Raw genomic sequence first — 27,435 nt, forward strand, 5'->3', positions numbered from 1 at the left:
ATCTGATTTAACAGGTCTAGTGTGTACATTTTTTTTTTAATTCCATAGGTGACTGCAACAGTGACAGCAAAGACCCAGAGGCTAACCTGGACCATGGTAAACAGTCCCCACACTTTATGGTGACAAGAGGGTCTGTCCACCAGCCAGAATGCCCTGCACTGATGTTTCTCCTGTGGACTCTGAGAGCCCTCCCACCCTCTACCCACGTTAAGGCTTCAGGGAAATGAAGAGTTCTAACGTGGAAGAGCAGGAAGGGCAGTCCTCTCATGTATGCCCCTGTTCCAAGCATGTAAACAGAAGTGCTGCACTTGAAAAAGCCTCCAGAGATGGTTAATCCTATCAACAATGTAGCTGTCTTCACTAAGGGATGTGGAGGTGAGTTAGTGGGAGAGTGCTTACCTAACATGTATATGCAAGGCCCTATGTTTGACCCCTAACGCCATATGACAGACACACACTAAAAACACATCTAGTAGAGATGAGTCTAGTTTTACATCATCAAGAGAAATGTTCAGAAGTGAGCAATTCTCAGAAGTGTACCAACAACACAACTGCCTGACTGCAATTAATATTTTATGCTTCATACTGTGCTAAAAAAGAACTATTAAATATTTACAAGGGAAAAGGGACACGCTGCTGTTAGAGTTGTCCACAGCCATCAGAGGGCCTGGCCTGTAATTATAGAGCTTCCTATGAAGAAAGTCAAGAAAATCTAGTAGAGCTCTGATCTCAGAGAGAATTCAACCATGTCAAGCCAAGTAGTAACAGGGTTATCTTATGAGAAAGACACAGAGGAGGGGAGGAGAGAGACATTTTACAGGTATTTAAATATGGACCTTTTGAGACACACAAATAAAATGTATGCAGTCATACTTCCAACTAAAACTGTCTACTGGGTTTCCCTGGTAACCTTTAGCCTTTTGATGGGTTTGTTGAAGCAAATCAACTTTTGAGGCTAGACTAGACAGGAAATACTAATCCAGCCTGGGCTACAGAGGAATACCTTGTCACAAAACATAAAAACAAGAAAGTAAGTATCACCTTCTCTTTTACTCTCAGAGACCAGAAAAACAAACAATTTGACTGTGAGGGGAGCAAGCTCTGGAGCACCATGGGTCTGACCCCCAATTCCAGAGAGAAGGGGGAGGCTCAGGGAGAAATACAGGACAGCATAGGAACAGGAAGACAGGGGTCACAAGGTCCAGACTACAGATTAGGTAGCTACACTTCTGCCCTCTTTCCCATGGCCTGGTGGGAAGGTAAGGGTAAAGAAAACCACTTCTAATGTAAAAGTTAAATCCCTAGACTCTTTCTACGCTCCTGTATGCAAACTTTCAAAGGTGTTTTTAAAAATGCAAAACTCTCCCATGAGTCATGTAACACTCTTAAACAGTGGTTGTCCATCTTCTTAATGCCGAGACCCTTTAACACAGCTCATTTCATCGCTACTTTATAACTGTAATTTTGCTACTGTTATGAATTATAATATAAATATTTTGGGAGACAGAGGTTTGCCAAAGAAGTGGAGATCCATAGGTAGAGAACTACTGTTCTAAAAGCTTCAAAAGCATTTAACGACTATTCTACTGGATGCCTACCATGATCCTAATGCTAGGTGGAGCAAGAGATTCAGAGGTGAGAGAAGACAAGCTGACCACTGGTGCTGTGAGGTAACTAACGCCAATGCCCAGTAAAGCCCAATGTCTGGAACACACAAAGCAAAGGGGTCTTCCACAGAAAGGCTCCTAAATCTCTCAGGAAACATGCACACACATACACACACACACACACACACACACACATACAACACACACACACACACACACACACACATACAACACACACACACATACAACACACACACAACACACACACACACACACACAACACACACACACAAAGAACCTGCCAACAGTGCTAACTATATGATTCAGAATTTGTAAAATCTACAATTTATATGACACTTTTAACGGAAAGTCCCATGACAGATGAGTGACTAATTACAGTACATCTGCTTAGAAAATTACACAGCAATTAAAAGTATCTTCCAAGGTCACTCATAGCATGTGACAATGCTTAGGATTTTTGTTAATGTAGATTTTAGGTTTTTTCTGTGCTGCATACTAAGGGAGATCCCAAGAGCAAATAACTCTCAATGAGGTACCAAATACTGCTAATCAATAGGAAATAAACTTCCCTATCTTTTCACAGTGAATACACAGTATTGGTCAGAGCACTGAGAACAAACGAATGCTCAGTGCCCAGCCATAACCATGACATTTTGTCACTGCCTCCTAGGCTCAGGGAGCAGGTGAGAGAGAGGGTGGGAAGTGGGAGGAGTGGTTTGGGACACAAGGCTGTGGCTCTCTAGACCGCACAGCAGCCGTCATCATCTGCACAAAACTGGATCTGCCAAGGAAGAGGAGGGGTCACAGGGCTCACTCCTCACTGACGCAGTTTGCCAAGGGGGAGAGACACTTTCTTCAATGACATAGCCACTCTAAGAACCCTATGAACAAACTGTCATCCATGCTCCTGAAAATAAACCTAATGAAAATCACACACACACATACTTCATGAAAACGTAAAACTAGTTGAAAATTGGAAGGGAATTAGCCAATATAGCACTTTCATACTAAAATTTCTTAGAGAAGGCAAAAAATATATACTTTTCTGTACCATCTACTATTTATTTATATTATATTTATAACATTTATATTATTTTATACTGGAAGTAGCATAAAGACATGCAATGAGTTACAATATTTGTAAGTTTAGAATTAAGAGAAAAATGAAATTGATTTTTAAAATTTATTGAGTCTAAAGAGTCCTCAGACTGAATTTCATTTTCTAAGAAAACATACTATAGGGGAAAGAGTAGCAATTCTGTCTTAGTTAATTCAGTATTTCCAGGGTCTAAGAAGTTTTAGGCAGCACATACTTGACCCCTACTTGACCTAGCAGGCCTTCCCTTCTGAAGCCACTTTATTCCTGGGTCCTCCTACAGTAGTCCATGAGGCTGGGTGGATCCAAAGAACATCATACATGCTTCAGATTCCGAATTCTCCTCAATGTCAATTAAAACTTACTTTGAAGAGTCAGCATCGAAGAGGGAAGAAATATACGGAAACACTTTCATTTGAGCCTAGGAGACACAGATAAAAGAAGCCCCTTCCCAGATGGTACGATCCAGAGGAACTCAAGGCTGGGAGATATGACACTTGCTTTTCCCCCTTCACAGATGATACAGTCCAAAGAAAGGAATCCTAGGCTGGGGTAGGACACTTGCTTTTCCTACGTCTGACACCAAAGACCTTAGAGACATTTCTCAGTTACACTGAGCTACTACCTAATGTTATCAAATGTAAAGGGGCTAGACAAAACCTGAAGCTAGTCCTACATACTGTGCTTCAGTGACTCATAGTATTAGACACTCTAAACAGTTGCTGATGCAAGAGAAGTGAGAACTACAGGCAGGGCAGTCGCTAACACTCTTGAATTAGCTAACAAACATTAACAGAAACATTCATTAACAAACGATATCACAGAAATGGCAGCAGGTCCCTGACTTCCACCTAGCACACAGTACTGACCCTGTGAAGTACCAAGGATGCCTCAACCGCCCACGAACCCTCACCTCCAGTACCGTAAAGAGTCAGCACTGAGATGGCTCCACAAGGAAAGGAGTCGCTTGTGGAGTACAGTGAACGGAAAATGTTTGAACTGGAGCCTACTTGACTCCAGCACCCTTCAGCAAAGATCAGTGGTGTATGGGGCCCTTAATAATCACACAGAAGGCAGCTGACCTCAGATGACCTCTCTCAGAAGTTAGCTGACAGTAAATTTCTAGCTGTAGGGATGGCTCCAGAGGACTCCAGTCCAACTCCCAGCACCCATGTCAGACGGCTCACACCGTCTGCTCCTCCATCTCCAGGGGATCCAAAGCCTCTAGCCTGCATGGCAGCTGCACTCGTGTGCACAGAACACATATATACACAGTTAAAAATAAGTCATTTTAAAGCAAATTTTATTAGGGTAGGCTATTTGTATTTCTGGATATATACACTACAGTAACTTAACAACATTTTAGAAAACTCCCTAAAGCACATTTCCCCACACAACTCCACTCTAGCAATATAATAGCTGCTATCTTGAGGGAGCTTCCGTTTCAAAGTACTGAGACCAAAATGTTACCTAATCTTTCTCACTAATATAAAATCAATGTTTCCAAGGATAAAGAACTCAAATTTATATTTAAGCCTCCGGGCTATTTAAAAATAAGAAACCTTTAGAACATGAAAAGGAGATATTCCTCTTTAAAAGTCCAGGAACCACTTAAAATGATGAAGAACCGACTTAATGTGCACAGACACTTTAGTATGCAAGCTTCATCTGTGGGAAGGGCCCTCAGCCATATCGGAACATTTCATGGTGGGGTGCTAAGAACACTGAGACAATGGGGGACAATTACCACAGGCACTCTGACTTCCCTATTCCTCCAGTTTTTATCCTTGAGTAGGTGCTTCTGCCTCCCTGTGTCTCACACACACCTAGTTAATTATGCTCGCTTTATGCTTCCTTCACAAGCAATTTAGCAACTATAATAATTCAATAGAATAATGTGTGTACAGATATGAATCACATTATACAAGCAAACATGCAGGTATAATGAATGGCAGTCCTAATATGAAAAGTGTGAAAAATCCTTGTAACAAATAAGAATATGCTTTTAAAATTACATTTTGTACCATTTTGTTTTTGAAAGTATTTTTGATTGACTAAAAGTACCAAACTGATGAAACATGAAATACACAGAGAAATACCTCTTCTCCAGGGCCAGAAACACACTCGCACGGAAGAAGTAGAGTTTGGCCTATGTAAATTGAAGTCCTTTTTGACAAGCCCTCACAAACACACAATTCGAAAACATAAAACACTTAGAAAGAGATAATCAGCACAACGAGTCACTGCTGTGTGTGTGTAAAGTACATATCTGCAAACACACTTTATTGTTACTAGAAGAACCACATGGAATGTTTCTTTCATTTAGCATATTTCTTAATGCTCATTTCCTGGTCCGATGAGGATGAACCTCACATGTCACTAACACAAAAATCAGTATTCTGGGGCTATGTGCCTGATTCCTTAAAACAGATGGAAGCAGAAACAACACTATATCTAGCCACACCCCTCAAATAACCCTACAGTTTGCTCTGCCTACTCTGTAACTGATGCTTTAATCTGTCTGTCTTGATTCCGACTTGAAGGGTCTCAGGAGATTTGAGAGGAAACATACTCAGTGAGAGGGAGCGGAGACACTAAGGCAGGCAGATCTGGGATTAAACTGCACCTGATCTTCTGCTTGCACCATCCAGGCCCCAAGGGGCTTCTGACTTGTGAAATAAGAGCCCCACAGGAACAACGTAAAAATATGTTCAGATAACACACAAGAATACTAATATTTGTATTGGTGGCATGCAACACTTTTTCCAACAGCCACAGGAAATAAAGAACATGTAAAATGCTAAATTAAAGGGATCACTGTGGGCAGTACTTTAAAACAATAAAGAAAGCAAGCACATTTTTGGAAATTTGTATTTCATACACACACAGCAATGACTCATTGTTGTACTTTCTGACTCAGAAATCCCTTTATATTAGAAAAACTAGACAGACAGTGACCAAGGAAGAACAAGAATAGATATCCACATGTACGCACACATACATTACACCCATAGAGACATGCATACACATGTGCACACACACACACACACACAATACACCCATAGAGACATGCATCCACATGTTTATGCACACACACATTACACCCATAGAGACATGAATACACATGTTTATGTACACACACATTACACCCATAGAGACATGAATATACATGTTTATGTACACACACATTACACCCATAGAGACATGAATACACACGTTTATGCACACACACAATACACCCATAGAGACATGCATACACAAAGAGAAATCTATAAATCACTTATACTGTTAAATGATATTGTGTGTAAAGAAAGGAAGAATGGAGAAGAGAGGGAGAAGGGGAAAAGAAAGAAGGAAAGGTAGGAACAAAAGGAAGACAGCATCCTCTCACAAAGGAGGGTAAGCTACCAACCACTCCATGCATATGCTTAACTGTCTCCATCTTTAATATGAACAGCCATGGGTTCCTAAGAAAAAATAACATAAAAGACAAAATGCTGGTAAAAAACAAAAACAAAAGAAACAAAAGACCTAGAGAGGAAGAAAAGGAGAGAAAACAGGAGCTAGATGAACTGAGGTGACAGAACCAGCTCAGAGGCAGACATTACAGGCCTGGAACACAAAGGATCAGCGGTGCACACGGCACTGCAGACACACGGTACTGCGGGCACACGGCACTGCGGGCACACGGCACTGCGGGCACACGGCACTGCGGGCACACGGTACTGTAGGAACACGGCACTGCGGGCACATGGCACTGCGGGCACACGGCACTGCGGGCACACGGCACTGCGGGCACACGGTACTGCGGGAACACGGCACTGCGGGCACACGGCACTGCGGGCACACGGCACTGCGGGCACACGGCACTGCGGGCACACGGTACTGCGGGCACACGGTACTGCGGGCACACGGTACTGCGGGCACACGGCACTGCAGACACACGGTACTGCAGGCACACCAGCACGGGACCACAGAAAAAGCCAGGCACGTGGTACAGCTCTGCAATCCCCACACTAGGAGGTAAAGAGAGGAGGAGCTGAAGGACATGCTGGCCAGTCTACTAGTCACTGGTGAGCTCTTCCTTCAGTGAGAGACTCACTGAAAATCAGAAAATAAGCTAACGCGCAATATGGGAAGACATATAATACTGACCTCTGACCTCCACACATGTACACAGGGAGTATGCACACATAAAAATTTTAAGAGCAATGTTTAATAAAGAGGAAAACATTCTTAAAATTATGTTATTTTTTAACTAAGAAAACATAAAACAAAGAGTTGAAGATGAGAATATGGAAAAACTTGGAACTATAATCAAATAAAAAAGATTAAAAATTTGAATGAATCCAAAAGATAAAATATCCGACTGATCTCTAATATATCAGAGAATAAAAGGTCCCCAGATGTCACTTGTGCCAGAGACCTAACTCAAAACCATTTCAAGCTAGACCAGGATACCGGAGGTCCCAGAGGGAAAAGCGCCTTGGGAGATGGCCAGGCCATCCGCATCATGGGACCGTGAGCGTGACAGGGAAAACTCAGTTGAAAGATTCTCCCTTGAGGAGGGCGAGCTGCTGGCACTCTGCTCACACAGGGCCACCTAGGACACTGTTCCCTAGATTCGTCTGACCCTTCTACTGCCCAGGCATTCACACAGTGCAGGCTTAGCACAAGAGGGTCGCCACACCGCCTCACTGCTCCTGGGTGCCCCTTGGCATCCTCCACATGGCACTGGTAGATTAACAGGACTGTATTCCCTGGAGGCATCTTTAAGAGTGGAAGTGGCATTTCAAGACCGAAGGACACTGGAGATGCCAGAACACAAGACCAAGAAGAGTTACGAGGTAGAAGCAAAGCCAGCTCCAGGGAAAGGCCACATGGGTTACCTGCATCAGACCGCCATACACTGGGACCCAATGTCTCCCCTGCTAGGCATCAGTATTATTTTGATCCTACCCATCAGTCATTCCTGTGCTGTATTCCTCCCTTCTGAAGTGTGAATGCCCATGCTTGTCTCGCCACTGTGTGATAGCTTGGGGTACCGAGTTGCCTCTTTTATTTTATATGAGTTAACATATAAGAATTTGCATTGACTCTCGGTGGGGAGTGAGACTTGGACTTCTACAGAGTGCTGTTAACTGTTTAAGCTGTGAGGAGCGAATCAGTGCACTTTCAGTTGTATACAGGACAGGGCTAGGAGACAAAAGCAATGAGAAAAAAAGCAGGAGACGGTTAGTCAGTAAAGCGCTTGTCATGCAATCATGAGAACCTGAGTACAAGCCTCAGCAAAACCATAAAAAGCCAAGCAAGGCTGTAACTTGTGGTTGATGTCTATATGCAGGTGAGGGCAGGCACAAGATAAGGCAAGCCTGCGATTGGACAGTGAAAAAGAGAGGCAGAGACAGAGTTTTGGAAAGGAGAAGAGAAAGGAGAAGAAGAAGAGAAAATGGAGGGGGAAGATGATCCACCCCCTGTGGCTTTAAATAACCACAAGTAACTATGACTATATTATAATGGATAGGACAATCTGTCTTATCTAGGTGGGCAGTTTATATCAATACCAATTGGCTCTGAGTTTATTGTGTGAATGTTTTGTGGAAGTGAGAATTTACTGATATAAATCTGATTGATAAATCACAACTTCAAAAGTTTTGATTTTGTTGGGTTACTGGGAATTGTGACAGTGAGGACAGGGGGCAGCTGCTGGGAATGTGAGCTGAGTTTACAGCAGTTCACTGCCTTTTCTAGTATTTACAACTACATCAACTGATAGCAACTTGTGTCCTCTATACATGCACACGTTGTACTCACACACAAAGTGGAGAGAGGGTTGGGCACACAAGCTTGTCCCCACGATGTAGCTTGGAAGCCGTAAGGCGAACAGTTTCCTCTACCGTGGATCTGTCTTTGTGTTGCCTTGCCTCACCTCAAGTTTAAAGTAACAAATCCAGCCAGCCTTGCATTGAAACAGAGATCCTAAGCATATGTCACCCTTTCCTTGCTTAGAACAGGAAAAATAAAATGAAGGAGAAATAAAAACCTTCTCAACAACAACAATAACAAAACCCTCACAGCTAACTTGGTATATAAAGAAACTTTCTTTGATTACACACACACACATACACACACACACACACACACACACACACACACACACACACACACGGCTAGCATCACACTCAATAGATAAAATTAGGAACAAGGCAAGTCTGTCCCCTCCAGCCCCTACTGCTCTGCAACACTGAAGGAAGTACTGTGGAACCCAGGACAATGGACCGAGATAAGGATGTGACAGACAGATCACAACAGCTGGTGAGCTGGGTGGGGTCTTAGGAGCTCTTTGACCCCACTGCACCCACAGTGCTGACAATGCTTATAAGTGGATGATGTGCTTCCAACCTGCATAATGATATATTAAGCATAAGGCTCCATCATGTGAAGATGTCAGAATGACCTACCAAGTACTTCACCAAGCTGCCATAGCTGTTACTTACTTCATCAAACTATTGTCTACTCTTCTGCTAGGCTGAAAACTACATTGCAAAGGCTGAACTGAGTAGAAAGCAACATATTCATGCCTAATGGCTATTGTTAGATACAACAGAAAATACCATAGGAAATGAGAAAATATAACAAAATCCTTCTCCTTTATTCCCAGAAATTAATTGTTGAAGCCATTGTTCCCTGCTTTTAGGAAACACTAAACTAAGTAAGTTATTTTACTTCAAGCAGTGCATAAAGAAATTGACTTGTCTGCTCTCCACATGAAGCACATGACCAATCAGTAAAGCCATTCTCTGAAAAGTTCATACAGTCAAAGGTAATAAAAAATAAAACACACACAAAAGGACCAAACGTAGGACTCCAAATTCACTGTGCTAAATGGTAAGCCTCCCCCAGCAATTAGTTACTAGCTCATACTCTTTTCTCCTTTCCAAACTTCTTGGGATTGTTTTATTAAAAGAATAAAAAAGAAATTTTAATTATACTATCACAAAAGGCATAGAAATTTAAAAACCAAAATTATTTCACACAGAATGAAAGATATATATATAACCTTTGAGATGCATCCTGGTACATGTATATCAGTCAAATAATTACCACTCCTAATATATTTAAAATTCCTAAAAAGTTGGTGTTTCAGAAAGTATTTTTGCATGTTTAAATAATTCATGTCCTGCCAAAAAGACACATTATTTTTAAGATCACCTCACAGCTCTCAATCCTACAGTCTAAAATATATTTAAGTTTTTGTGCAAAATAGGAATGTCAGGGTACTGTCCTGGGACATAATTTTGCCCAAAAGTTTCTTAAATATGACAAATTAAGCCTAAGTTACAGATTTACAGGACATCTGACTGGGTGAAGCCACCTAGGACCTGAAGCTGTGTCTACATGTCAATCCCCGTCTATACAAAGTAATTCACCTCAGCCGGGCAGTGGTGGTGCACACCTTCAGTCCCAGCACTCGGGAGACAGAGGCAGGTGGATCTCTTCAGTTCCAGGACAGCCAGGGCTACAGAAACCTGTCTCAAAAGTGGATAAGTAAATTATGAGGAATAAAGACTGAGGAACAAGGATCGATGCCAAACTTCAGACCCACTCCTTACACACGAAACACCAAATTCATCTTTATAGATGACACAAAACAATCAGGAGAACAAGGGAGAACCAGCCTGTCCGCAGTAACTGGACAGATGAAGGACACAGATGAAAACGCTGGTGGAGCTGAATAAAGTCTGGAGGCCAGCTAGCTGCCAGCAACTGTTTGATTCTAACATGACCGTGACAATGTGTGACTATGTACACGGAGCCAAAGGAGACAGGGTGAAGAACACATACAAATACTCTATACTCACTTTAACTTCCTCCAAATTTGAACAAACACACACACCTTGACCAAGTGGAATGTGCTCTATGTGTGTGAGGCTGGTTCTACATTCAGCAATTAAGCTATCGTGGAGTTTGGCGTAGTCGCTCACACACAGAAACTCCGCATACAGGAGGCTGAGACAGAAAAACTGTCTAAGCTGGGAGCTAGAATGGACAATTAATTTCAGGCTAGCCTGGGCTATAGCATAAAACCTGTCTCAAAACAAGCACACAAGCACACACACACACACACACACACACACACACACACAAAATCACTTACTATAATACATAAGGCCACCAAACTAAAGAAGAAATGTGTGTCATTACATATAGAAAAGGTGTTTGACAAAATCCAATATCATTTCATGATCAGAACTCTCAGTCTCAGCCAATCAGGAATAAAGGAAAACTTGCTCATCTCAGTAAAGAACGCCTACCAAAAAAAAAAAAAAAAAAAAAAAAAAAAAAAAAAAAACTAACAGTTAACTTCTCTTTTAAAAGAGAAGTTCTTACTTTGGAAAACACATGAAAATTTCACTAAATTACAAACAAGCTTACCTGTGTTTCAAATTAAAGAGAAGTACAGATTCTGAGACTAGCTGAAAAAAAAAAAGGTTCCTTAGAAGACAGACATGTACACTGTTTCAAAGAACCACTGTGCAGAAGTGCAAACAGAAGCCTCACATCAGGAATACCTGCTCTGTCATGTGACTTCCACCACATATACATCACTCAAGTTCGGTAACCAAGAACTTAAAGCCCGAATCTAGTCAGAAATAACATATAAACCCAAGCAAGGTCTGAAGAACTCTTAGAGACTAAACCAACAACAATAACAACAAACACATAACCCTAGAGTGGTCATTTAAAGAAAAAAAAACATTTTTTTCTAAGCAGAATTACTGGAATAATTGAGGACTCAAAATAAGGTCCATAAATTAACCAATATAACTATATAAATGTTAATTCCCTAATAACTGTTGCTGGCTGAGATTATTGATAAAATTTAATTAACTAATTTAACTAGAGACATAAGCTATTGAAACTAGAGAAGGGGATAGGTACACACCTCCAGAATTTCATCCTTCTGTGGTGGATCTGACATCTGTTCACACTTTTTTTATACTTCCAATAAACAGAAAAAAATTCTTCTCCTGAGTACACATGGGATTTAGTGACCAGTTCTTAACGACTATGGTATGGAAGGGCAGACGATTAACCTTACAGCAAAGAAAACGCCTGTAAACTAGGCACAGAAGCCAGTGTCTAGAAGGCTAACTACAGACAACAGGCAACAGACCAGAGGGACGTGGGAAGCATGAGGACACACTGGCGCCTACTGCAGAGGGTCTCAGACCTGTTTCTCAGGGACAATTTCATCACAGATTCCCCAGGCCTCAAGCCAAACCAAACACTAAACCACTCCACTTACTACATAGTCAGGACCAAACAACCTAAAAAGAGTATTGATCCTAAAAGCTTACTCACGTTGGCAATGGACGACGTCTCGAACCCAGCCACTGCCTCCCTTGTATCCTGTTCCCCACAGATTTTCATAACTGCTTTTTTCCCACAATCCCATCTTTGCAAAAATATCGTGTCATTGAAAGGAGCGCAGCAAACTAACATTAAAGCTGAACCTGAGGGTCAGAGGTAAAGATGTTCACCACCAAGTCAACAACTTGTGCTTGTCTCGTGATCCCAAGACACACAGCACTGAGAACCGAGGCCCACGAGGTCTCTGATCCCTACTGGTGCATGCACTGGGACACACGAGTACTGTACACATTCACACACACAAAGGCTGGGCTTGCTCGAGCTTCTATGCAGCATGTTTTTAAGGATTTCTTTGGTACACCCTGAGTTCAGTGCAACGCTCCTGGGGGCTGACGGCACAGCGAAATTGAAGTACACGTAAAGGATACATCCAAGGAGAAAGAAAACAGTGGAAGGCAGAGGGCAGATCCAGGGCAGTCCAGCTGCACCTTGAAGTACAACAGCAGCACCAAAGCTCTGCACGTTCACAACTTAAATAAGCGAAAATCCCACCATTAGCAGTTTCTCAAGTCTCTGCTTATACAGAAGAGGGTAATTAAAATCAGTCTTTAAATCGACCCATGATCAAACACTTATTTTAATTCTGACGTGTATTGGTAGCTATATACTGAATCTCACTTTTTTTTAAATAAGTATCACCAATTAGCTGAACCATAGCAGGGACAATTCTAACCCTTAATTTTCAAACATTTCTGAAGTAGCAACAGGAAATGTCCCTCAGGGTCTGACAAAGCATTCCTGGAGCAAAGAGCTGAAGGAAGGATAAAATTCAGGTGTAAAACCCAATGTCATGTTCACTGGCAATTTGGAATCTGAAAAACACAGAATTGCACACTCTCCCTGATGGAAGGGACAAGGAGCTTACCCTGTCTGCAGACACTCCAGTGAATCCGACGATCTTCAGTAACATGACCTGACCCTTCGCAGCCCCTCACTGTTGTGGTAGTGAGCAGTCAATGTGGACTAATAATAAACGAGGACTAAAGTTGAAAGTTTGCCTAATTTAAAGATTGTGTCCTCCTGTACAGACAGCACTATTTTCTACTAAATGGTGATGAGAGAACCTCGGTGTGCCAACCATATTATCTTAAAGAAATTTCATTGAAAGCCAACAGAAATATTACCAATTCAACAGTAATTCTATTGCTTCCTTTTTCCACTTTCACTAGGGGTCTCACTATGCAGCCCAGGCCTGAAATCTCTCCAAAAGTCACAGTGTTTCAGCCTTGGCCTCCAGAGCACAGAGACAGTAGGACTATGCCACCACACCTAGTTACACGTTATTTCCTTTTCCCTAAGGGTTGAGGGTGGGTCATAATAAAAACCCTCTTTAGGTTAAGTTTAAAAGAAAGAACCAGTACCTAAGCCAGCGTGTTTCTCTTTTGCCCATAAACTGCTAAATCTCGTGTCTGTGGATTTCTCTCCAGGGGCTAGCAGCACCTGTTCCAATGAGACCTTGGCTCTGCTCTGTGACTCAAAGTTAATCAACACAGCACTTTTAAATTCTCAAGCTGACAGACTTGGACATATGCAGGGAATGGGTCTTTACAGTATCTTTGAACCCAGGCCAATTTTATACTTTTTAAAATTTAAAAGTGTTTTAAAATAGCTAAACTGGATTTAATAAAAATGGTGCAGTTTTCAGTAAGTCAAATAGACCAAAGGTGCCTATTAGCCCAGCTTCCTCAGTGCCACACTGAGGGTAAGGAACAGGGTGGAGGTCCACAGTGCTGACTGCCTGAACTTCAACCTCAGCTCGATGCCTTTTAAGACATTGTGCAATAATCCTAACGCAGAATATCAGCATTCTTATTGAGCATTTAGTTCAAAATGTTTGGGCTGGTTTTCCCTTAGAACACTGGACTATTTTTAAATCATACAGTGAACTACTTCAGTGACTCTTTTGTTGAAATGTCCTACAAAATTAGAACACATCTGATGCATCAACAGCACATTTCTGGAAATGTCACGATTAGTCCACAGAGCATTTTAATTACAAAACCAAGACCAAACTAAGCCCAATGAGCAGAACCTTTTCAGTTAATCCCTTAAAATTTCATCCCATAATCTTTTTAAAACCAACTTTTAAAAATAAGCAAACTAAGATTTAATGTAACATAAGACAGTTACCACAAAAAAAGATACAATTTACTCCCTGGCTCCTTTTTTAAAAATCATGATTGGAAGAAAAACTGTTTTGTGAGATGAGGAGGAGGCCCAGTCCTCACAGCAGGTAGCTCCCACCATGTGACTCCAGCCCTAGGAGATGCCTCTAACCTCAGGCACGTGCGCGCGCGCTCGCGCGCACACACACACATAAAGGATGTTTAAAATGTAAAACACTGTGGTAAAGCATGAGATTTAGGCTGGTCTAGAGCTCAGCAGGAGTGCACTCTATGCTTAGGGCTCTGGAGAGGGAGGAGAGACAGGAGGAGAGTGTCACTGATATAGGACACATGCACAGCAATGACAGATTACTCAGAAGGAAAGACGTTCCTGTATTTAGCCATACAGTTACTTGAAGTGATTACCAAAGAAGGATTATAAAACTGTATGAACTGATTTTACTCCAGAAACAAAAGTATGTAGTCCTCTTCCCAAGCGCCAACATATCAAAACAAATCTTTCCAGCCCAGCACTCCAGGCTCTCTGGTTTACTATTTGGTCTCTCTAGACCAATTCATTTTTTCAGAACACTCTTAATGCTCAGATTATACTTTCTGTAACTCTGCCATCGGAGAGAACAGGAATATCAATGGGAACTTAATGAGTGCATTCTAAGTTAGACCTGTTCAGTTCCTTCAGAGCTGCTTCACTGCCTCCCAAAGAACTCTAGCCTGCAGCACACAGAACAGCCCCATAGACATCGGGTGCTGAGACACTGCTTGTTCAAGTCCACAGAGCCAGGAAATGCACGTGCTTTGTATATTCACAGAGCTCAATGTTCCCCAAAGTTGTTAGAATAATAGACCATTAGAGTTACCATGAGCTCTATTATACAGTCCATCTCTGACACAGAACAGAAGTAAGTAAGCTTTTTAGGTTTTCTGTTATAGAGCTACTTTGTGTTTGTTGTTAAGTTAGCTTGTTTGTTTGTTTTAAAACAGGAATTTATTCTGTAGTCCAGGATGGCCTGAACTCTCTTTGTAGCCTAGGCTAGCCTCAAACTCCTACTGCCTCAGCCTCATGGTATTAGGATTACTAGTGTGAGCCACTACACCCAGTGAAACGTTTTCCTAAACAGTCAATAGTATCGACTTTAAACTTGGCAGCTACACAATCTAGGTGGCAATGACTTACTTAACTCTCCACTACAGTATAAAAGAAACGACAGATAAATGAAAAGAATGTGCAGGTGGACCTCAACAACTAGAGGTGGGACTCAGCCAGCAATTGTCAACTCTTATCTATTCTAAAGGTATATGAAGTCATTGGGCAGAATTAACATTTAGATAAACACAGCTAGGACTGCTTATGGCATTTAAAAGGCTCCATTCGGTGTCTTAAACAACTAATCAGAGCTGAATTTTGTGAAGCTGTACTTCACAAAGGATAAGTATTTCATATCTGAATAAAGCATTACAGGTATCAAAACTCACCCCCAAGACCACAGTCATGTAATTATAAGCAAGTTAACACACTGAGAGGCAGTTAGTAAATAACTCACTGGGTAGAAGCATTTGCCACTAGCCTGGATTTCCTCCCCAGATCACAACAGAGAGAACTGACTTCCAAAGACTTTTCCTCTGATCTAAACACACACTCACACACGCACAAAATTTTAAATTAAATTTAAAAGTTTAGTACTGTTACAAGTGTGTGTCTTTCAAAGGCAGCTGAGCTGAGCCAGTGATTCGAAGTCCTTTCAAATCAAGCCCAATGTCCAGAGTCCAATCCCTAGATCCCAAATTCAAATAGAGAACTGATTCCTAAAAGTTTCCTCTGGCCTCTATACGTGTAACACATGCATGTGTACACTCTCGTGCACACGCACACGCACATACACACAGAGAGAGAGAGAGAACTATCTCTCATGATAACAAAAGGCACTGTGCAAGCTTCCACAAGAAGAGGACAGCTAGCAGTCCTACCCAGCTGTGACTTATGAAGCACATCAGTGAACAGCACAGTAACACTAAGTGTACAGTAGTGGCAAGTGACCGAAAGCACTCTAATGTGACTTAAGACCAGACCAACAGAAGGAATACTATTCCCGATAATGGAACCCTAGGTGACTGCTTGATGTTATTGAAGTTATGATTATTGAGAGACAAATGGGGATAAGTTGGATATTTTTTCAAGAAATAAGAGTCACATAATTTACAACACAAAGAGTAATAAAAACAACAAACAACAACAAAACCCTCATCTCTCCAGAAGCAAGCTCAGAAGCAATGAAGCAGTGTCACTACTTTTTGCCCAGTCTCTTTTAAGATCTAAGAACCTCCCTATCCTAAACATCAAGAGCCGTAACAATAACCTGGCCCACATTTCAGACTCTAAATTTCTTGGCAAAAAACAAAAGTCTCTCTATAGGGCAAGCATACAATGGATTCTTTCCAGTTCCAAAAATTTTTTCCTCCACTGCATCCTGGTCACCAGTTATTAGTGGCCATACTTTAATACCGTGGGAACAGGAGCACCTCCAAGGTAAAGAACAGATTTGCTCAAATATGTTCTTAAATTTTTGAGAGAAACAAACACATTTATGTTTTAAGACATAGCAGAGTCATTACAAGTATATCAGCATGTGTGTTCACGTCTTAACACTGAGAGCCATCTACCCCAAGGAGACCAGCACCTGGACCTTACGGTAGGATCCTTCACATCCTCCAGATGTCAAGCATATCTGATTTCAGCCTCCTGTCCTTCTGCCTGGCTCACCCTGTGGCCTCTACTCTAAGAGTCACTTCCATACGCTCTGTAATCACAGGCCTCACGATTTTCACACTCGTGCCCTGACCTTCCCCTGCTCCAGCCCATGTCTGTTGGTCGACAGTTCTAACACTGCCACATACCCCACTCTCTGTTCTCTCGTCCCTCTCTCCCTAGGTTCTACATACCTGACCAAACACTGGTCAAGTAACTCTAAACCTAACCGGATTGACATCTGCAACCCTGGTGACTACATCCCTCCACATTCTAAACAGTTACAAGGTCCTGGGCAAGAGCCAGCAACCCTGTATTTAAGTCAACTCATTCACAGGTCGACACTTTCCCACCTGCTCTCTCCTCACACCCCACAGCTGTGTGTAGCTCCTGATTCTGCCCTAAGAGAACAGACAGCAGAGGCAAAGAGCATTGGTCACTTGTAGCTAAGTCTTGTCTTTGCTTCTACTTGCTAAACCAGCTTCTGCCATAGGTCTTCCTATGGAGGTTTGAATAGGAATAGCCCCACTGAGTCATGTGTTTGAATGTTTGGCCCAATAGGAAGTGACACTATTAGGAGTTCATGAATAAATAAATACATTTAATATATATTTATATGTAAAAATATATTATATTATATTACATTATATTATATAAAAATATAAATATATATTTTATAGTTGGAGTTAATTGTGGCCTGAAGTAGAAACTTCTGGGTTTTTTTTGAAAGTCAGTTACATCAAAGGATGTTTTGCTGGGACACACAGGTGAAAGAATGTTTTCCTGAAGCAGACAACACATGTGAAAAGATGATGTTCAAAAGGAACATAAATATGACCCCACAGACAGTGAGAGCTCAAGCATTGGTTTGCTTTGCTCTGCCTTGCTGTTCTTCACTAAAGACACACATGTATTAGTTTGCCTTACACTGTGTTAATGAACTCCGCTTGTAGTGATTTTGTAGAGAGAAACTCACCCAAGAACTTCTTGTGAGGTTACTGCAGCTTCTTGCTGCTTCCACAGCCTCGGGCAGGTTGGTGAGCCTTGCAGTATCATCTGGATTAAACCGCCCCTTGCTGGTTCATGTGTGGTGTCTGCCCAGAGGACTGCACTGAAGCTGCAGATTCATATTTGGTGTTTGCTACTGGACTGAACTGCTGATATCCTGGCAATGAAGATTCGACTCCCTGTCAAATAACTATTTCTAAACAGGTCTACTTCCCCCACGTCCTAATAACTTTTCTTTTCCACTACCTCTGGTAAGTGGTGGGCTAGAAGGGAGGTTGAACTCTTACTAAAGTAGGTTGGGAAAAGCTTATGCCTACAGTGACCTTGTTGGAGGAAGTGAGTTACTCTGGGGGCAAGCTTTGAGGTCTCATATGCTCAAGTAATGCCCAATGTGGCACAGTCTCCTTCTGCTACCTGAAGATCAAGATGTAGAACTCTCAGCTCCTTCTCCAGCGCCATGTCCGCCTGCATGCTTCACTCCATGACAATAATGGGATAAACCTCTGAAACTGTAAGCCAGCCCCAATAATTAAATGCTTTCCTTTATAAGAGCTGCTGTAGTCATGGTGTCTGCTCACAGCAATAGAAACCCTGAGACCCCAATGCGATCCAGCTCCCATCAGCAATATTCCTCTGAAATCACTTTTCAGGGCCATCAGCTCTTTCCAATTTGTCAAATTCTGAGCTGTTTTGCTCACCCTTTTAGCAATATCCAACTAGCCAACATTGCCTTTTTGATTTGCTTTTCATGTTTGAGTTCTTGGAAAACACATTTTCCTAATCTCCTTCTACTTTACTGCTCCCTGTTTTCAGTATATGCATATGACAGTGTCTCGGGTCCCAACCTCGACTCTTCTCAGCCTGGATGAAAGCCATAGAAAACTGCCCACAGTCCCACAGTTGTGTTATACACATGAAGGCTCTGCCCTCTTTTCTCCCATGGGTGACTCTCACAAACTAACTGATAAGATCTTCATCTGGGTATCTCAAACCTTAAAAAACTATAAAACAAACAAACAAAAAGTATAGATTTCTCCCACCAAGACCTTCTCCTCACCTGCAATTCCATCCCTCTCTGGTATTGCTGATCCACACTTACGTCATAACCTACCAGCACGCTGGATCTGCTGCCCCTTCCGTATACTTACTTCAAGCTGCACCAGTACATCATCTGTCAAAACTCTCAATGCTGCATTTAATCAATTCAGCATATCTGTCTGTAAAAAGTATAAATTATGCCTTAATCTAGTACAATGGTAGTGGTGTGTTTTTGGGCAAGTGTTATATAAACAGTGCCATTTTCCATAGAACCACCAAAAATAGATAAATAGATAGATAGATAGATAGATGATAGATAGAGAGATAGACAGACAGACAAACAGACAGACATAGATACTTAGATACATACATAAAAAATGAATGCAGACCATTGCCATTGCTCCTGGTTACCTCCCAGAAATCTGAGGGTATGATTAAGATCTTCATACTGCTGAAGATAAAGACATGCTTGAGTCAGGGAACCTGGAGAAATCAAACTGGCACTGATCCAGCTAGATTTCATAGCAGTGGAGGAGGTCTATGCATAACACCCAAGAGATCAAAGTATTCAACAGTCTTCCCCAAGCATGAACCCTGAAAACTTCAGTAACAACTGGCCAGGCAAAATATATCCACTAGTATAAAAATTACTCAAATGTTATGGGAATAAACAATTACTTTCTGGTTGTATTTAAAAGTCCACTCCACAAAACAGAACTCAAACCTGGCTCCAGTAACTGGGACTAAAACCTGTGGCTGAATAGGTCCAAGGCCTAAGGAGTCTACGACAAACAGAAGGTTTGCCTTCTGTTGCTGTGACAGCAGTTGCCAAAAGCAACTTGAACAAAGAATTTATTTGGATTATCGGTTATATCCCATCATTGAGGAAAACCAAGTCAGAAATTCAAGGCAAGAATCTGAAAGTTGGAACCTGAGGCAGAAACTAAAGCAAAAACTGTGCTTGCTTTCAGGCTCACATTTATACAGCTCAAGCCCACCTGTGTAAGGTTGGTACCACCCACGGTGGGCAAGGTCCTCCAACATCAATTAGCAATCAAGAAAACATCCTACAGACATGTCCACAGGCTAATCTCACAGAGCTAATTCTTTGAGTTTCCCTCTTCTCAGGTTAACTACCAAATTAACACAGTATGAAACTGTACCCTAAATTATTTTATAAAGCACACAACTAATCAAAATTCAGAGAATAAGAGACTGTGGAGTACTCAGCTCCAAGTGGGAAATCTATGTCACAGAAGAGGGAGTAGAACACCGTAAGAGCCACAGGTAGCAGGTATCTGCAGAAAAACACTACAGCACCAGGAATGATAGAGCTGGTATACTTACAATTTCAAAGTGGCTGTGGCTTCCTGTGTAAGGTCTGCACAAGAGCAAGCCAGTTAAAATCCCAGAGGAAAGGCTCCTGAAGTCCTGGCTCCTGGGTATTGCAAATGCCTGAATCTCATGAAGATTTTTTTAAGTAGCGAGGTTCTAAAAGGTAATGGCCCCCAAGTACACAGGCTACCACCCCCACAAAGCATTAAGCCTTAATGAGGCCTAATGAAATCCTGCTTTTCTTTGTACAGTTTATTCTTTCTTCTCTAATTTTACACCACATTGTTTTTCTTGTCCTAACTACATTTATATTCATTTTTAGTATCACTCACTTTTCAGTTAGAATCTCTATTTTCCCTCCTCTACCCTCACTTTCCCACTCCACTAGAGTAATACGCAGAACCATCACAGTAGGGCTAGGATACAGCGGCATGGCAGGGAGCTTTTATTCACCATGCAGAAGGCCCAACGTTTAATGCCTGGGACAGCAAAAGTAAACACATGAATAATAAGTGAAAGGTAAACATGGCTGATGAAAACATTCTTACTGTGTGTTCAAGTCTATTTTTACATACTTTAAACAGATTTTACACTTAGTACATGTATAAAATAATTTGAGCTCTGGCAAGTATCTAAATCAAGAGTGAAAAAAATAGAAAGAGGAAAATTATAGGATATGCGTTTAGAAATTGGGCCTGATCTGTATTTTTACAAGGACCCTAAGGCAAAAGGTGTGTTAACTAAAAATTATTACAATCAATTTCTATATAATGAAAATTCTTTAAAGTTCTACTTAAGGATCCACTTACAAATAAGAAAATAAAATAGATACATTATTTCATGGGCACTATTACCTTACTAGCAGTAAACTGAATTTTTATTAAGGATTTGTTTATTTATTTTATGTGTAGACATGCTTGCCTACATGTCTGTACACCACCTGTGTACCTGCTGCCTATGAAGGTCAGAAGAATGCAATGGATTCTCTGGAGTTGGAGTTACAGCTGGTTATGAGCCTCCATGTGGGTGCTGGGAACCAAGCCAGCATCCTCTGCAACAAGAGCAGAAAGTGCTCCTAGCCACTGAGCCCAACGCTAACTGTATCTTTAAATTAAAACAAAATAGATTTCACAAAATGGTACTGTTCATCTGAAATTACGGAGCATTCAAGTGCTTCTAGTATTAAGTCTGTACCTAATCATAGACTCCGGTTTAACTACCAGACCCTTAATGACCATAACTAGCATAATCAAACCACCTATTCAACTACAATCAAGTTTGATTCTCACTAGTGCTTTTGCCTTAAGATGTGTTAACAATGGGGTAAATGTCATACAGGGAAAGAAAAACACAAAAGAATCTACAGATAATGAGGAAGAAATGGATTTTTTTTTCTTTTTTCTTTTGGTAGGGGTTAGTTTTTTAAGATGGCCTCCTGTCAGGATGACCCTCTTGCTCCAGCTTCCCTCATGACTAGATTACACATACAAACAAACCACTATGCCCCACAAGAAACTGATTTTATTTATCTTTCGTTCTTCTTTCTTTCTTTCTTTCTTTCCTTCTTTCCTTCCTTCCTTCCTTCCTTCCTTCCTTCTTTCTTTTGAAGCAAGGCCTCACATAATCCCATACTAACCTCTAAATGGCTTTGTAAGAGAGCCTGCTCTTGAATTCCTGATCTTCCTGCCTCAATCTGACAAGTACTAAGATTTCAAGTGTATATCACCAAACCCAGCAATAAACTGATTTTTCTCTTAACTGAAAAATAACCTGAATGCCTATGCTGTTAAACAATGAGATTCACAGGAACCCTACAACAACCCAGGCTGCTGTTTGCTCTCCACAAACTGATGGCAAGACCCTACTGCTGGAAATAACACCCACACAACTCACTGAACATGGGGAAGTGGAGCCGGTGTCTACCTAGAGTCTTCAACCCCTTTGGCTAGAGTTCTTGGTCCAGAGGTACCCTGCATACTAACCAAGGAGAAATGTAATCACCAACTCAGCTACAAGCCCTCTGATCTACAATGGTACCCTGCCCACAAGGAATGGACGGTGGCACAAAGCTTGTTGGAGTAACCACCCAGTATCTGGTTTGGTTTAAGGCCCACTCCAAGGGATGGCATCCATATGCTCACTGCTTGGGTGCCAAGAACCGGAGACTAAACATAGTCAGGGGACAACCAAACATTACCCATCTACCAAAGGAGCAGTAATAAAATGACTCCTAATAAGCATTCCGATATACTTATAGATCAGTGCCTTGCTCAGCCATCATCAGAAAAGCAGATAGGAACAAATACAGAGACCCACAAGGAGATTAAATCCAGAGAATTAGAGACCTTGGAACATTCAGCTCTAAAGAGGGTGTCTCCATCAAATCCCTTTCCTCAGGGCTCAGGGAACTGAGCTGAAGAGAAAGAAAAAATAAAGTGTAAGAGCCAGAGGGGATGGAGGACCAAGGAAACAAGGCCTTCTAAATGCAGCAGGACTATGCTCACAGGAGCCCACTGAGAATGAGGCAGCGTGCACTAAGCCTGAATGGGTCCACGCCACACAGGGTTCTAGAGCTGGAAGGAGAAGTGGACACATGCCCCATTCCTGATCCAGAAGGCATCTCCAGTCGACAGCCTCTTGCAAATGAAAAATGAATTTTCTCCAAAGGAGTCTCCCTGGGGAAATAAACCACTTTTAAGGCCCAGCATCAGATGGTCAACACAAACCAGTATTATTTTGTTTTGGTTTGGTTTTTTTTACCCTTCAAGTTTTACGTATATATTATGGCTTCCAGTTTTGTGTGTTTATGATACCTAAATGTGTGAAAATGTGGGTCTAGGCCAGTCTTTCCAAGTCTATACCCGTTTGTGTACATTTTCTTGGGCTGTCTTCTTTCTGTTTGTTTTGTTTCTTTGGTTATTTTGTTTTATTTTATTATTGTCCCTCAGATGCCGGTTTGTTTTCTAAGGAGACCCAGGAAGGGTGTGGATACGGATGGGTGAAGAGGTGGGAAAAACTAGAAGGAGTACAGGGAAGGGTTAGTCAGAATATATTGTATGGGAAAATATATTTACAATAAAGGAAGAAAACAAGATCAAGTCAAGTATGGGGGCTCACACCTATAACCCTAGAGCTAATTCGCAGAGGCTAAGGAATCTGAGTTTGAAACCAGCCTGGTCTTACAATGAAACTCTGTCTCAAAATTAGATTTAAAGCAGACGTTCCCAGTAGACTACCAAGTTCAGAATCAGAGACAATGGGACCACCTTCCTTCCTGGTAGATCCTAGCCTTTAAAGGCAGAAGCCTGGTGCCGATCTAAACTTTTCCTTCTCCCTTCCACCTTTCCTCCCCATCCCCAACTGACAGAACCATCAAGTCTCTTCCAGTTGATGCCCTCCGGAGCCCCTGTCAGTAGTGGGCTCACCTTAGCGACTGCAACAGCTACAGGAGGAACACTGCCTCAGTTACCCACCCTTGCCACAGCATAGCCTGGTAATTTTCCACTTACAAACCTAAACATCTCTTCATCTCCAAACTTCCAAAGCGACCCTGTCACCAACACACTAACACACCCAAGCGACTGATAACAATATAGGACTTTCTATGGTTTGAATTCTTCCAGGCTTTCAAATGCCCTACCACGCTGTGATTTCCCTCACCTGAAACTCTTATCTAAGGACGGTTTGAATTTGGATCCCAGAGTGATCTCAAACTTGAAATCCTTCTGCCTCAGCCTATGCTATAATACAGGGATGCCCAGATGCACCCAACCTGCATGGTATACTTAAAGCCTCATGATCTAAAGGCTGCAGTTCTTCAGTTCCCAACATGTATCCTGCTGTAGGTTGTCTAAATGTGTGGAATTTCTAACCTGTTCCTTGCTTCTTCCTCTCTGATTTGATGTATAACCAAGATTCTCTAAGACTGGGCCTGAGCTGGGGAGATAGCTCAATTGGTGAAATGCTTGCGCATGGGGTGAGTATGAATTCACTCCCCAGCGTCCATGTAAAATCCAGGAGCACTGGTATTGTTTGTGACCCTGGTGCTGGGGAGGAGAAGACAGGATCCCTGAGGCTTCCTGGTTAGCCAGCCTAGCCTACTAGAGGTAAGTAAAAGAAAATACACTAAAATAACATCAGACTCAGCTTAGATCCCAGGAACGCAGATAAAGCCACCACCTGCTGCCTTACCAGTCTTCTTCTTCACTGTTTTGTACTCTGTGAGCCCTGTAGATAACACTGCCATTTCATGGGCATTTACTATGTCCCTGTTCTGCTCATTTGATCTTTATGAGTGGTACCACTACTGTCCACACGGGGACTGAATTACAGAGAAGGAGCATCCCCAGGACATCCAGCTGGGTGGAAACATACATATTTACATTATTGAACCCATCACAAGTAAAGTTACTTAAATTACCTTACCCTGGCCTGTGAGCTCCTTGAGGGCAGGTAGGATGCCATTTCTGTCTCTAAATCAACAGTATGTATATAAACTAGGTAGACTTCATATATTCATACATAAACATACATGAATATATATTTCTTGAATTGATTTTAAATTTAAAATAATGTTCCTTATAAACTCAAGACAGAACTAAGAATGCTAGGGTGGAGCAAGCTGTTTTCTTTAGCCAAGAGAAGGACGTTAGAAAGTGAGCTCACTACCAACCAGAGACTACAGTCCTTGATGAAATTGACTTATTTTGTAGTAATAGTGCTTAATCGCTATAATAAACCAAAACTCAAAAGACCATTTGCTTAAGATTAACTTTTCCCCCTCAGTATGTAAGGATTCTTGTTTCTTATCATTTAAAGCAGTAAAAGAAAGCCCTAAATTTACTTTCCCCAAATGGAGAGAAAGAGGCAAATGACAGCCCACTGCTACTAATTGCTTCCTTAAGCCCTGCCAAGAAATGTATCCCATTAGGCAATTAAGAGAAAATACAGTTGCCTGACCAAGCATTTCACAAGAGGATTTCTAAGGTTGTGTGCACTGGCATTCCATTATTCAAATACTAAAAAAGTCTCTAAGTAAATATGGGAAAAAAATAAAAACAAAATAAAACTGCCAGTCTATAGAATAAAAATTTCTATATATCTGGACATATGTTATGTTAAAATATATGCATAACCATTCTCTCTTTGAAGTTATAAAGTTATTCTAACACCGATGACAAATGACCATAAGACCAAAACTACTGTACTTAGGTGTGTTCTCAGCTGTAGTCCCGAGACACTCTGAAATGGGGTAATTAAAATCCACAGGGACAGTACGAGCAGCAGCAGTGCACACAGAGTACTTGTTGGAGCATCTGCCCCTTGCCCAGTTTCTGCCCACTTGTGTACCACTGCAAGTAAACTGGCTACCAAAAGACCCGCAGTCCAAGCTGTAGGGTGGGTGGTGAGGCACCAAGACCCCAATCTACCCCCAAGCAAGTCTTACCATTTCTTTGTACATTCAACCATCAGCTCCTGGTAGGAGGCCACAAACTGGAACTTGGATGCGTGTTTTCCCACACGCTGCAGTCGCTTCCAAACTGAGGCCATGGTGATAGGTCAATAGACTGGAACCGTTCTGGGTTAACAACACAGCAGCTTTAATAAAGCAGAGGGTCCACAGCACAAGAGCTTGGCATGTATACCTGTACTTTCAACAAAAAGCTATAACTGGAAATGACGCTTGGAGTCCATCAGTCTTCTCCCTGTTTCACAGGGTAAATCCTATCTTAGATGAATGGCCCAGTCAAGAACAGCTGATGCACAGGACAGGGTGACTGAGAGGAGGTTCCCTCATGGAGACATCACCATTCCACCTCAGGGGCTATATGACGTGGATTCTGGAGAACTGAAAAAGCAAAACACAGACAAAAAGAGAAAGACTATGAGGACAGAACCACGAGAAATGTTAGATAAGAAGGCAACAACCTCTGTTATCTGCGGTTTTCAAACAATGAAACAAAACACCGGCCTCAAAAGCCAGTAACATCAAGGATGCAAGATACCAAAGGAAGAAATGACAAATCACACCGAAGGCAGGCAGCAATACACCAGGTTGTCAGCACCAACAATTGAGAGATGCCAGTCAGGCCCTGCCTTCCCTACCTAGCATCGCAGAAGGGAGAACAGGGCGGGAAAGTCGGTGATGTTGATTAATATCTACCACCAGTTAGGAGTGGAGTATTTTTAAATAAACTTTATTTTTCTGCCGACAATGAACAGCCTCGAGCTTCAGAATGTATGTTTAGAACAACCCACGGTGCCGGGAGAAATGCTGGTTCAGTAGGAGAGGGAAATAGATGGAGAACTAGGAGTGGAGGAAAATCTCACGGCATAGGGAGGGCAAGGTCCCCAGCTCCAGGCCACTTTGCTTCCCCTTCACCTTGGCTGCCAGGAGGAAGGGAATGGAAACTCCTGCCTGGGCTTGAAGCGATGACCAGCGGGCCAATGGACAGTGCGGGGTGCGGTGCCTCCCTCCCCCATTAGGGGCAGCCGGCCTGAGCCTCCTCTTCTCACGCACCGAGTGCAGACCCCTGCCTCCGCAGAGACAGGCGTTGCCAGCCGTGGTCCCTGTCACCCAAGCCTTGCTATTAGACTCCAGCCTTGGTCACCGAACCCTGGACCCTCCGCTCGTCCACTCCAAGCCCTCCTCACACCTCTAATCCCGCTGTCCCCTCCTTAGAGCCGCTCTTCGGTCGCCGCCGCCTCAGAAGCAGCCACCGCCACCGAGTCCTCCATCCCCGCTGGAGCCGCGTGGAACAGCGAAGCCCGGCGCGGCGCTCGCTTGCGGGAGCCGGGGTCTGCAGCTTCCCGGGCGGACGACGCCCGCCCCCCTCCCAGCGCAGCGCCCCCTCCCCGGCGGAGCGCCCTGCGACCGTCACCCGCCCGCCAGCCCGAGCAAGCCCTGCCAGAGCCGCGGCTCAGCGCCCAGATCCCCCTCCCCCGCCTTCCCCGGCCGCCACCACCATCATTACCTCCCCCGCCGCACCTCTCACACTAACCCTACCCACGGCGGCTCAACCTCCG

General features: G+C 42.5%; 1 protein-coding gene across 4 annotated transcripts in view; it reads right to left on the reverse strand.

Annotated features, from left to right (window-relative positions):
• Positions 1–27,221, reverse strand: part of EHBP1 (EH domain binding protein 1) — a 256,389-nt gene extending 229,168 nt beyond the window's left edge. For all 4 annotated transcript variants that reach the window (XM_080916906.1, XM_080916905.1, XM_080916904.1 and 1 more), the window contains exons 1-2: positions 27,066–27,221; positions 25,856–26,257 (exon numbers count right to left, since the gene is read on the reverse strand). In XM_080916906.1, the coding sequence (XP_080773032.1) occupies positions 25,856–25,959 (104 nt within the window). In that variant the 5' untranslated portion in view covers positions 25,960–26,257; positions 27,066–27,221. The remainder of the gene's footprint in view (positions 1–25,855; positions 26,258–27,065) is intronic.
• Positions 27,222–27,435: the final 214 nt, after the last annotated feature.

The sequence above is a fragment of the Micromys minutus genome (genome assembly GCF_963924665.1).
Source record: "Micromys minutus genome assembly, chromosome: 1".
In the NCBI taxonomy this organism is placed as follows: domain Eukaryota; kingdom Metazoa; phylum Chordata; class Mammalia; order Rodentia; family Muridae; genus Micromys; species Micromys minutus.